Genomic DNA, 12500 nt, shown 5'->3' on the forward strand with positions numbered 1-12500 from the left:
CTGTCATCCATGGACTGACTATGAAACGTGCCTAACCCCCGAGTCGCTCTGGCTCCTTCCGACCGTAACACATCTAGAAATCACCAGGGGGGTGGTTATTCTACCTACGGCTCTGGGAACAAAGGGTGCTGTTCCTAAATAAACTAGGTTGATGCAAACTTTTGGCTTCTTCTTCAGTCCATTTTGAGGCAGCATTCCAGGGTGCTGAACCGATCGACACATGCGTAGCCTACAGCATTCATAATTGGCTACATTGTTGATGGAAAATACTCTTTTACATTCTAAGTGCCTTATATATATTTCATATATTTTCATTTATGAATCACCAGTGACAGGCCTACTTGTGTTCCCCACAAAAGTGCCATTGCGCACGCAGCAGAATGTCTGACTCTGAAAACATCAACTGACGCAAATAATGTCCAATAACCCTGATAAAAAATCGGAAAATAAATTAAATGGAAAAAAAAAAGAAATAATATTACATGATGCCGTGACCCCAACAAACATAATGGGGAAAACACTGAGATATGCATGGAGAGCAGGAGTCGAAGCCATGCCCACCAAATATCAACAGCTCACAGATGCACGGGACAATGTGACAGGTAGGCTAGAAATAATAGCAAAGGACACATTCAAGATGGCACAACAAACAACATGTATAGGCAACAAAAATGGCCCATATGATAGAGTATGAATACATGGTCAACCGTGGTGGCCTGATACCCAATGCACCAATGCTCGTGTGTGTGATGACAGACTATCCAACAGCTATCCAAATGGCAATCACATCCAATTACGCACAGCTAGGGCTATTGGTTAATGCAGACTATTGTATATAATGATCCGGGGGTAGTTGCACACATTTGATGGGGATGAACTACTGTATCTTATACTGTATGTCCATTCAAATAAGGGATGGTTGCAGAATAATCATGGTCAAACCTGTTCCATCTCGCGGGCGGGTCCAGTGGGGACAACACCGAAAAATATGCACTACAAGGTCTACCTTGGTCCAGGTGTACCGCCGTCCGACAGCTTAATTATTTAAAGACATTATTTATTGGACATTATTTGCGTCAGTTGATGTTTTCAGAGTCAGACATTCTGCTGCGTGCGCAATGGCACTTTTGTGGGGAACACAAGTAGGCCTGTCACTGGTGATTCATAAATGAAAATATATGAAATATATATAAGGCACTTAGAATGTAAAAGAGTATTTTCCATCAACAATGTAGCCAATTATGAATGCTGTAGGCTACGCATGTGTCGATCGGTTCAGCACCCTGGAATGCTGCCTCAAAATGGACTGAAGAAGAAGCCAAAAGTTTGCATCAACCTAGTTTATTTAGGAACAGCACCCTTTGTTCCCAGAGCCGTAGGTAGAATAACCACCCCCCTGGTGATTTCTAGATGTGTTACGGTCGGAAGGAGCCAGAGCGACTCGGGGGTTAGGCACGTTTCATAGTCAGTCCATGGATGACAGGCAGATGAAGCCCACTCGGCAGCAGCCGGTATATGCGCCGAGCGTACACCGAACGCAAACCAAAACAAACCACACAGCGTTAGTTTTTCTGATTTTTCGTTTTTCCGTTTTGAAAAACCAAACCAAATCATCTCGGTTTTTCTCGGTTTGGTTTTTCTCTTTTTTTCGTTTTAAAACCAAAACGGAAAAACGAAAATTCACTCGTTTTTTTGTTTTTCCAATTTCGTTTTGAAACAGAAAAACCAAAGAACGAACAATACACGGATTATGGAGGTATACTATAACGGGTTGTGTCCAGCTGGAACGCACGCAAATGACGTCGCACGCAGCGCGGCCGATTACGTCAGTACGTCACGCGCAGCCATCTTGCTAACTAGCTTAGCACACACACACACACACACACACACACGCTCAACGCAATTAACGAAACGTGGCAGATGACGTCGCACGCAGCGCGGCCGATTACGTTAGTACGTCACGCGCAGCCATCTTGCTAACTAGCTTAGCACACACACACACACACACACGCACACACACACACGCTCAACGCAATTAACGAAACGTGGCACATTCCACACACTGGAGTAAACGAACAAATGAATGAACGTGTGTGTGCGTCTGTGTGTGTGTGTGTGCGTCTAATTTTGCACTAAGTTCCACATAGACGCACTCACGCACACACACACACACACACACTCACACGCACACCTTATCTTTGCTAAAGATATATGCAAATCCCAGCGATCTGATTGGCTGATTCCCTAACTATGTCTTTGCAAGGATAAGGTGTGCGTGTGAGTGTGTGTGTGTGTGTGTGTGCGTGTGTGCGTCTATAGACGCACACACGCACACACGCACACACACACACTCACAACATGCCTGCTAAACGTGGCACTTCCCACCCCCCATACTTTGTAAAGATATTGAGTTAAAACGTGGGTGTGTGAGTGAGTGAGTGCATGTGTGTGTGTGTGTGTGTGTGTGAGTGAGTGCATGTGTGTGTGTGTGAGTGTGTGTGTGTGTGTGTGTGTGTGTGTGTGTGTGTGAGTGTGTGTGTGTGTGTGTGTGTGTGAGTGTGTGTGTGTGTGTGTGTGGTCAGTCAGGAGGAGGGGCTGGTCCCTGGGGGTTAGTGAGGTAAACAAGCCGAGGATCATGGGAAACTGACCGGTGCTGGAGGCGCGGCGGCGCTGTCGTCCATGCTGCCCCGGGAGTTCCTGGACTCTGGCTTCTGACCACAACACAGAGCACTCCGTTAGACACACACACACACACACACACACACACACACTCACACACACTCTCACACACTCTCACACACACTCTCACACACACTCTCTCACACACTCACACACACACACACACACACACACACACACACACAGTCAGACACATGCAGAACACACACACACACTGTCAGACAGACACACACACACACACACACACACTGTCAGACACACACACACACACACACTGTCAGACACATGCTGAACACACACACACACTCCATGAAAAACAGAAAACACAAGCACTCTGTCAGACACACACACACACACACACACTGTCAGACACACACACACACACTGTCAGACACATGCTGAACACATACTGTCAGAGACATGCAGAACACACACTCCATGAAAAACAGAAAACACAAGCACTCTGTCAGACACACACACAAAACACACACACACAACACACACACACACACACACACACACACACACACACACACACTGCAGATCTATTCCATGTTGATGACCATTCTGTCCGTCTACGGACGCAGAGAGCAAGACCCATGCTCAATACAACTCATCTGATATCAACCTTAGTCTACTGTACTCATCTTATATCTACTGTACTCATCTCCTGTGAACCCTGACGTATCTATTCCATATATATCTAGAGATCTGTCACACATCTGTGGTCCAGCCCTGGGAATAACACTTCTCTCTACATCCACAACGCTCCACAACAGAGTTACCATGGAGATCCGCCAGCTGCATACCAGCGCGGCCTGCTGCATTCTCCACACACACACACACACACACACACACACACACACACACACACACACACACACACACACACACACACACACACACACACACACACACACACACACACACACACACACACAGCAGAGAAACAGACCGACCAGGCCTTACGACACACAGTCTCCAACTCCAATTACCAAAGCTACCCCCTCCTCCTCCTCCTCTCCTCCTCCTCTCCTCCTCCTTCCCCCCCCACCCTCTCCTCCTCTTCCTCCTCCTCCTCCTCCCCCTCTCCCAGCCGTCTGTACCGGTTTTCCAAAGCAGGACTTGAAGAGGTGCATCCTGGGAGCGCGTCTGTTTCTCTGAGAGCGAGAGCTGGGTGAGGAAGACACGGGCTCCATAGAGAGAGAGAGAGGGAGAGAGAGAGAGACTCGGAGGAAGAAAGGTAGAGCCCTAGAGACAGTCAGAGAGAGGGAGAGAGAGAGAGACTCAGAGGGAGAAAGGTAGAAAGGTAGAGCCCTAGAGACATTCAGCCATTTCAGGAGCTCCAGTTTTCCAGGAGTGAGGCGGGACAGTCTCAGTGCTCTGAAGAGACTCACGCAGAGAGAGAGAGAGAGAGAGAGAGAGAGAGAGAGAGAGAGAGAGAGAGAGAGAGAGAGAGAACGCTCCCACAGCCGACTGACTCTTCCAGCTCTCCCCCTCCCTCCCTCTTTCTCTCTCTCTCCCTCTCCTCCCCTCTGGCTGACCACACTTCCTCCTCGGCTGCTCTCTTCCTCAACTCTCCCCCCTCTTTCCACTCTCCTTCCTCTCCCTCTCTCTCTCCCTCCTCCCTCCACTCCCTCCTCTCCCTCTCCCTCCTCCCTCCGTCTACCCCTCCCTCCCTCCCTCCCTCCCTCCCTCCTCTACCCCTCCACTCCCTCCTCTCCCTCTCCCTCCTCCTTCCTCTACCCCTCCCTCCCTCCCTCCTCCCTCCTCTACCCCTCCCTCCCTCCTCCCTCCTCTACCCCTCCCTCCCTCCCTCCCTCCTCTACCCCTCCCTCCCTCCCTCCTCCCTCCTCTACCCCTCCCTCCCTCCCTCCTCCCTCCTCTACCCCTCCCTCCCTCCTCCCTCCTCTTCCCCTCCCTCCCCCCTCCTCTTCCCCTCCCTCCCTCCCTCCTCTACCCCTCCCTCCCTCCTCTCCCCCTGAGAAGCTTATTTGTTGACGTGACGTCAGCAGCCGATGATTTAAAACTAGGATCCAGAATACGCCCCCCCGCCCACGCTCCTCAAGCAGGGTCTCAGAGATGCTCCTCACGCTCCTCAAGCAGGCTCTCAGAGATGCTCCTCACGCTCCTCAAGCAGGCTCTCAGAGATGCTCCTCACGCTCCTCAAGCAGGCTCTCAGAGATGCTCCTCACGCTCCTCAAGCAGGCTCTCAGAGATGCTCCTCACGCTCCTCAAGCAGGAGCAGAGATGCTCCTCACGCGCTCCTCAAGCAGGGTCTCAGAGATGCTCCTCACGCTCCTCAAGCAGGAGCAGAGATGCTCCTCACGTGCTCCTCAAGCAGGGTCTCAGAGATGCTCCTCACGCGCTCCTCAAGCAGGAGCAGAGCGCCGTGACCCGGGGCGGGTTGCCAGATCTGCCGAACCATCGTCAGCATTCTGAGAAAAACTGTGGACCGGCGCTGAGTTTCCATCATTCACCACAATATCTGGCAACCAGATCTACACAAGTGTGACGACCCAGTAGGGCTGGCCGTCTACTTGGTTGGCTGCCTGCTTGTTTGCAGGTGGGCGGGGCCCAGCCCATTAGGCTAACCAAGTGCACCTGGCCCGTACCTTACCCTACAAATGGAGCAAGCTCCTCTTGAACTGTGGCTCTGACCCATTTCCTGTCCGGCAGCGGACATTCTTATTCTTTGGAGCACCTCATGTTAAATACACACACATACAGAATGCTTCCACTCATCCATTCACTTGCTTTACACTACTGATTGACTGATGTACAAATGTCATATCATGGCACTTTAATAAATTATGTTAACTTTATGAGAAACAACCGTGTGGACTCCATTTTTGTCACGGCCTTAGAGCCGGGTCGTGACAAAGTGGGGGCTCGTCCGGCCGTTTTTTTTTGCTGTTGCGTTGCGTAGGCCGACTGGTTTAGTGAATGGGCTCGTTGGGTGCCTGTATGCCGGCGGCGGTGCAGCGTTGATTGGTGGCTCGTGGACCTTGATTGTGGTGCGGGTTGCAGGTTGTTCATTGGAGTCGCGCGGTTGTTTTGCGGTAAGCATTTTTTTTCATTAGTTCTTGTTAATTGGCCGGATTTTTGGTGTTGCTGTGGGTGCGCGAATCAGTGTCAGGTGGCGCTTATTTCGTCTGATTGCACACTCCCCTGTGTAGGTACAGCGGCGCTTCCTCTTTAGGGGGCGTCGGTTTGTTTTTTTCTGCTAGTGCTGTGGTAAGCATGGTTAGAGCTTTGCTCGGGAGCACGGCTAGGGCTTTAGGGGGGTTGCCATTTCTTGGTCGCTTTTCCGGGCCGCTGGTATTTAGTGCATAAGTACCCGCCATTGTACCCACATGAAGACTAGGGTTGAGCTGGTTGGCAGTTTAGTCTGGTCTAGTGAGGCAGTTTAGATAGAGGGGTGTGTGTGGTCTTGTTCGGGTTTGTTTGACCCTGTTTGCGCCTCCTGGCACGTGAGTTCGTGTTCATATTTGGCCCGTGTGCGCGACGGTCTGTTTGGGTGCCGTTGGTTGGTTGATGGTCGGGTCGTCTCTCCTCTTCTGGTCGTTTTTCGTTGGGGGGAGGGATGGCAGTGCATAGCTGCCTTTATTACGCATCCCTCTGAGGAGGGGTTGGACGGTTTAACTAAGGGGCAATTTTACTAAGGGGCGATATATGGCGCAACTTGCGGCTGTTGCCTAAGTTTAGCGAACGGGATCCGGAGACGTTTTTTTCTCTTTTTGAGCGGGTCGCTGACTTGCGCAAGATTGGTGAGACGTTTGTTTGTAGGTGGAACGGTTCCACCCTCCTAAACTAGTCATGGTGACAGAATGGTTCCACCCTCCTAAACCGGTCATGGTGACAGGTGGAATGGCTCCACTCTCCTAAACTGGTCATGGTGACAGGTGGTATGGTTCCACTCTCCTAAACTGGTCATGGTGACAGGTGGAATGGCTCCACTCTCCTAAACCGGTCATGGTGACAGGTGGAATGGCTCCACTCTCCTAAACTGGTCATGGTGACAGGTGGAATGGCTCCACTCTCCTAAACCGGTCATGGTGACAGGTGGAATGGCTCCACTCTCCTAAACCGGTCATGGTGACAGGTGGAATGGCTCCACTCTCCTAAACTGGTCATGGTGACAGGTGGAATGGCTCCACTCTCCTAAACCGGTCATGGTGACAGGTGGAATGGCTCCACTCTCCTAAACTGGTCATGGTGACAGGTGGAATGGCTCCACTCTCCTAAACCGGTCATGGTGACAGGTGGAATGGCTCCACTCTCCTAAACTGGTCATGGTGACAGGTGGAATGGCTCCACCCTCCTAAACTGGTCATTGTGACAGGTGGTATGGTTCCACCGCTGTCCTGCTAGCTGTTAGCTCCTAGGACCGAGGAGATTGTTGATGTCAACAAAGATGTGTTCATCAGTGTCCTCGGACTAGTGTTTGTGTCTGTGCAGCTTTGTGGTGTGTTTGGGTCAGTGAACTGTGCTTTCAGAGGTCCCTGCATGAAAGGCTTTCCAGAAGGCCAGCGTATCACTGTAGTATTGCAGAGATGACTGAAGGTTATGAGACAGTGTAATCAAGATTGGTGAGACAGCCCTGTTCATTGCCTAGGCTGGTTGCCTTGTTTCACTCTTGTGTTCTCCTCTTTCTCCTTAAATTGCTTCCCTTAGTACTAGGTTGCTGGGGGGAGTGGTGTGACACAGGGTGTGGGACGTGGTGACGGGCCGGTGGTGGGTGGTGGCGTTTCGGGTGCACCTTGGTTCCTGGTACCTTGGTTCCTCGTCCCATTGATGTTGGTCATGTTTTGTTTTGTGCTGCTTTATTCTGTTGTTTGTTTTGGTTGTAGGTTCCGGGGGCGGGGCCCCTCCTTGATGGGGGGGGGTGTGACGACCCAGTAGGGCTGGCCGTCTACTTGGTTGGCTGCCTGCTTGTTTGCAGGTGGGCGGGACCCAGCCCATTAGGCTAACCAAGTGCACCTGGCCCGTACCTTACCCTACAAATAGAGCAAGCTCATTTTGTACTGTGGCTCTGACCCATTTCCTGTCCGGCAGCGGACATTCTTATTCTTTGGAGCACCTCATGTTAAATACACACACATACAGAATGCTTCCACTCATCCATTCACTTGCTTTACACTACTGATTGACTGATGTACAAATGTCATATCATGGCACTTTAATAAATTATGTTAACCTTTTTGAGAAACAACCGTGTGGACTCCATTTTTGTCACGGCCTTAGAGCCGGGTCGTGACACAAGCCAACCATAATGGGAATGTCTCTCTCTAAACACACACACACACACACACACACACACACACACACACTTGCACAGGAGTTTCCACAGGAAACTTGAGGAAGAGAAATTAACAGATGATGTCACAGGCTGCTCTGGTTGTCTCTCAGAGACACTCACCTCTGTGATTGGCCATACAGTATACACACACCCAGCTCGTGTGATTGGTTACATACACACACCCAGCTCGTGTGATTGGCTACATACAGTATACACACACCCAGCTCGTGTGATTGGCTACATACAGTATACACACACCCAGCTCGTGTGATTCGCTACATACAGTATACACACACCCAGCTCGTGTGATTGGCTACATACACACACCCAGCTCGTGTGATTGGCTACATACACACACCCAGCTCGTGTGATTGGCTACATACACACACCCAGCTCGTGTGATTGGCTACATACACACACCCAGCTCGTGTGATTGGCTACATACACACACCCAGCTCGTGTGATTGGCTACATATACACACTCAGTTTTGGCTACATATACAAACTCAGCTCTGTGATTGGCTACATACACACACTCAGGTCTGTAATTGGCTAGATACACACACCCAGCTCTGTGATTGGCTAGCTACACGCCCATCTCTGTGATTGGCTAGCTACACGCCCAGCTCTGTGATTGGATAGATACACGCCCAGCTCTGTGATTGGATAGATACACACCCAGCTCTGTGATTGGATAGATACACACCCAGCTCTGTGATTGGATAGCTACACACACCCAGCTCTGTGATTGGATAGCTTCACACACCCAGCTCTGTGATTGGCTAGCTACACACCCAGCTCTATGATTGGATAGATACACACCCAGCTCTGTGATTGGATAGATACACACCCAGCTCTGTGATTGGATAGATACACACCCAGCTCTGTGATTGGATAGATACACACCCAGCTCTGTGATTGGATAGATACACACCCAGCTCTGTGATTGGCTAGATACACACACTCGGCTCTGTGACTAATGCCAACCACACAGATGTCCAGCCTCACCCCTCACTTAATACCCCTCTCTCCCTCTATTTCTCCATCCCTCCATCTCTCCTCCACCTGGCTCCCAAGAGAGAAACATCCTGCTCCTGATCCAGAGAGAGACAATATACGGCCGTCACCATAGAAACCACCAGAGAGAACACACACACACACACACACACACACACACACACACACACACACACACACACACACACACAGATACTAAGACACAGATATATTATACTGGTAATCACATACAGACGTTTGGAGAGCATGTACATGTGTGTGTGTGTGTGTGTGTGTGTGTGTGTGTGTGTGTGTGTGTGTGCATGTGTGTGTGTGTGTGTGTGTGTGTGTGTGTGTGCGTGCGTGCGTGTACATGTATGTGTATGTACTGTATGTGTGTGCATGAGTGCTTGCATGCATGTGTGTGTGTATGTATGTCTATGTACGTGTGTGTGTGTGTGTGTGCGTGTATGTATGTCTATGTACGTGTGTTCGGTGTGTGTGTGTGTGTGTGTGCATGTGTGTGTGTGTGAGAGAGAGAGAGAGAGAGAGAGAGAGAGAGAGAGAGAGAGAGAGAGAGACGTTACCAGAAAGCTCTCCTCCTGCTCCAGCCACCTCTGGTCCTCCTCCATCTGCTGCTGCTGCATCATCAGCCGGTCCTCCATCAGGGGGAGGGGCAGGACACACTCCTGGGAGGGGGGGGGGTCAGGGGTCAACATCTTTACAGGGTCTTACATCCTCCATCAGGGGGAGGGGCAGGACACACTCCTGGGAGGGGTCAGGGGTCAACATCTTTATAGGCTCTTACACTATGTTCAGTAACACCAGTAATACCAAGTACATTACATTACATTAGCAGAGGCTTTTATCCAAAGCGACTTACAATAATTGCATTTACCGTAGGAAGTCAGTGTGCTACTACTCACCAGAACTCAAGTGTATCTTCTTTCTAAACATGTGACTAAGAGAACAATCTAGTGCTAAAGCCAAAGTGCAAGAGTAGCAAAATATAAATACAATAGCTGCTTAAGAGGGAGCATCCTGTTAGTACTTCTAGAAGGACTAATACCAAGTCTATCTATTACTTCTAGAGTGTGTATACTACTGTAGTATTTAGGGCAGCTGTGTCTCAGAAGGTAGCGCAGTTATCGTCCAATGATCGTAGGGTTGGCGGTTCGAATCCCGGCTCCTCCTGTCCACATGGGTAAGACACTGAACCCCAAATTGCTCCCAATGAGCAGATGAGCACCTTGAATGGCAGCTGCCGTCATCGGTGTGTGAATGTGTGTGTGAATGTGTGTGTGTGTGTGAATGTGTGTGTGTGAATGAGGCCTTCACTGTAAAGCACTTTGGAGTGTAAAAGTATATTTACCATAGAACACTAGACTGATATATACAGTATATAAGTCTAGAACAGAGTATTATGTATAGAGTGTATATACTTGAATATCAGACTGATATATATATGTATATATGTACCTGTGTGTGTGTGTGTGTGTGTGTGTGCGTGCGTGTGTGTGTGTGTGTGTGTTGTATATCAGTCTAGTATTCTAGTCCATGTCTGGACCAGGGAACAGAGTGGTCAGTCTGTCCTACCTCCATGTTGGGCGACCACAGGGGGGCGTCCTGGGGCCGGTGGTTGTTCCAGGCGTCGTGGGGGTCCAGGACCCCGGCCTGGGGGGGGTACCCTCCGGGGCCGGGGTAGCCAGACACCTGGACGGAGAGAGAGAAGGGGGTGGGGGTGAGGATGGATGGACAGAACATCTCTTCTATTTGGTGATGATATTCTATTCTACACCAACGGTGTTGTGTTGTGAACACGTGAAGCGCTACCAGCTGAGCTGACAGGGCAGTCTGGGATCGGACCAGCGGGGCTGACCCAGACAGCCAGCTCTGTGATTGGCTCGGGCTGCGATCAGACCCAGAGTTCTGCCTTCAGAGAAAGTGGTCTGGGGGCGAGGAGAGATCAGAGCGGGGCGGAGCTGCCTGGCTGGAGGATGATTGGATGATATTAAATCAACAAACCTCCGAAAAGCTCCACCCCCAGACCCCCAGCTCCACCCCAAGACCCCCAGCTCCACCCCCAGACCCCCAGCTCCACCCCCAGACCCCCAGCTCCACCCCCAGACCCCCAGCTCCACCCCAAGACCCCCAGCTCCACCCCAAGACCCCCAGCTCCAGCCCCAGACTTCCAGCTCCACCCCAAGACCCCCAGCTCCACCCCAAGACCCCCAGCTCCACCCCAAGACCCCCAGCTCCACCCCAAGACCCCCAGCTCCACCCCAAGACCCCCAGCTCCAGCTTCATCCCAACAGCTCCAGACACAGCCTCAACCATAGCCCCAGCCCCCTAGCCCCAGCCCCCTAGCCCCAGCCCCCTAGCCTCAGCCCCCTAGCCCCAGCCCCCCTAGCTCCACCCCCCTAGCCTCAGCCCCCTAGCCTCAGCCCCCTAGCCTCAGCCCCCTAGCCTCAGCCCCCTAGCTCCAGAGCACCACAGCTCCCAGCTCACTACAGGAAATGCCTGCTGTCATTGTGCTTTATGAGGAGGCTGGAGAAGAACTCAGATTAGAGAGAAGAATCCCACCCCCCCCTTTCTCTCTCTCCTTCTCCCTCTCCCTATCTCTCTCTGTCTCTCTCTCCTTCTCCCTCTCCCTATCTCTCTCTCTGTCTCTCTCTCTGTCTCTCTCTCCTTCTCCCTCTCCCTATCTCTCTCTCTCTCTCTCTCTCTCTTTCCCCCTTTCCTAATCTCTCTCTCTGCCTCTCTCTCTGTCTCTCTCTCCTTCTCCCTCTCCCTCTCTCTGTCTCTCTCTCCTTCTCCCTCTCCCTATCTCTCTCTCCTTCTCCCTCTCCCTATCTCTCTCTCTGTCTCTCTCTCCTTCTCCCTCTCCCTATCTCTCTCTCCTTCTCCCTCTCCCTATCTCTCTCTCTGTCTCTCTTTCCCCCTCACCTAATTTCTCTCTCTGTCTCTCTCTCAGTCTGTCTCTTTGTCTCTCTACTGTAGGAGCTACAAACATCAAGACAGTGACTGCAGTAATTGTACTGAGGTCGTACCTGGAAATGGCTGTGCTGTGGTTGTATTGAGGTCAGACTCGGTAATGGTTGTGTTGAGGTCGTACCGGAAAATGGTTGAGCTGTGGTTGTGTTGTGGTTGTGTTGAGGTCGTATCTGTTAATGGTTGAGCTGTGGTTGTGCTGTGGTTGTGTTGAGGTCGTAACAGGTAATGGTTGCGTTGAGGCCGTACCTTGTAATGGTTGTGTTGAGGTTGTGTTGAAGTCGTACCTGGTAATGGTTGTGTTGAGGTCGTACCTGGTAATGGTCGTGTTGTGGTTGTGTTCAGGTCGTACCTGGTAATGGTTGTGTTGAGGGCCTACCTGGTAATGGTTGTGTTGTGGTTGTGTTGAGGTCGTGTTGTGGTTGTGTTGTGATTGTGTTGAGGTCATACCTAGTAATGGTCATGTTGTGGTTGTGTTGAGGGCGTACCTGGTAATGGTTGTGTTGAGGTTGTGTTGTGGTTGTGTTGCGGT

At 50.9% G+C, this 12500-nt stretch overlaps 1 protein-coding gene across 1 annotated transcript in view; it reads right to left on the reverse strand.

The window, feature by feature from the left end:
* LOC311327999 (focal adhesion kinase 1-like) overlaps positions 1–12500 on the reverse strand; it is a 58067-nt gene that overhangs the window by 11545 nt on the left and 34022 nt on the right. Inside the window, exons 15-17 of the mRNA XM_084461111.1 lie at positions 10574–10690; positions 9565–9666; positions 2649–2708 (exon numbers count right to left, since the gene is read on the reverse strand). Of these exons, the coding sequence (XP_084317237.1) occupies positions 2649–2708; positions 9565–9666; positions 10574–10690 (279 nt within the window). The remainder of the gene's footprint in view (positions 1–2648; positions 2709–9564; positions 9667–10573; positions 10691–12500) is intronic.

The sequence above is a fragment of the Borostomias antarcticus genome (assembly GCF_949987555.1).
Source record: "Borostomias antarcticus genome assembly, chromosome: 36".
Taxonomy (NCBI): domain Eukaryota; kingdom Metazoa; phylum Chordata; class Actinopteri; order Stomiiformes; family Stomiidae; genus Borostomias; species Borostomias antarcticus.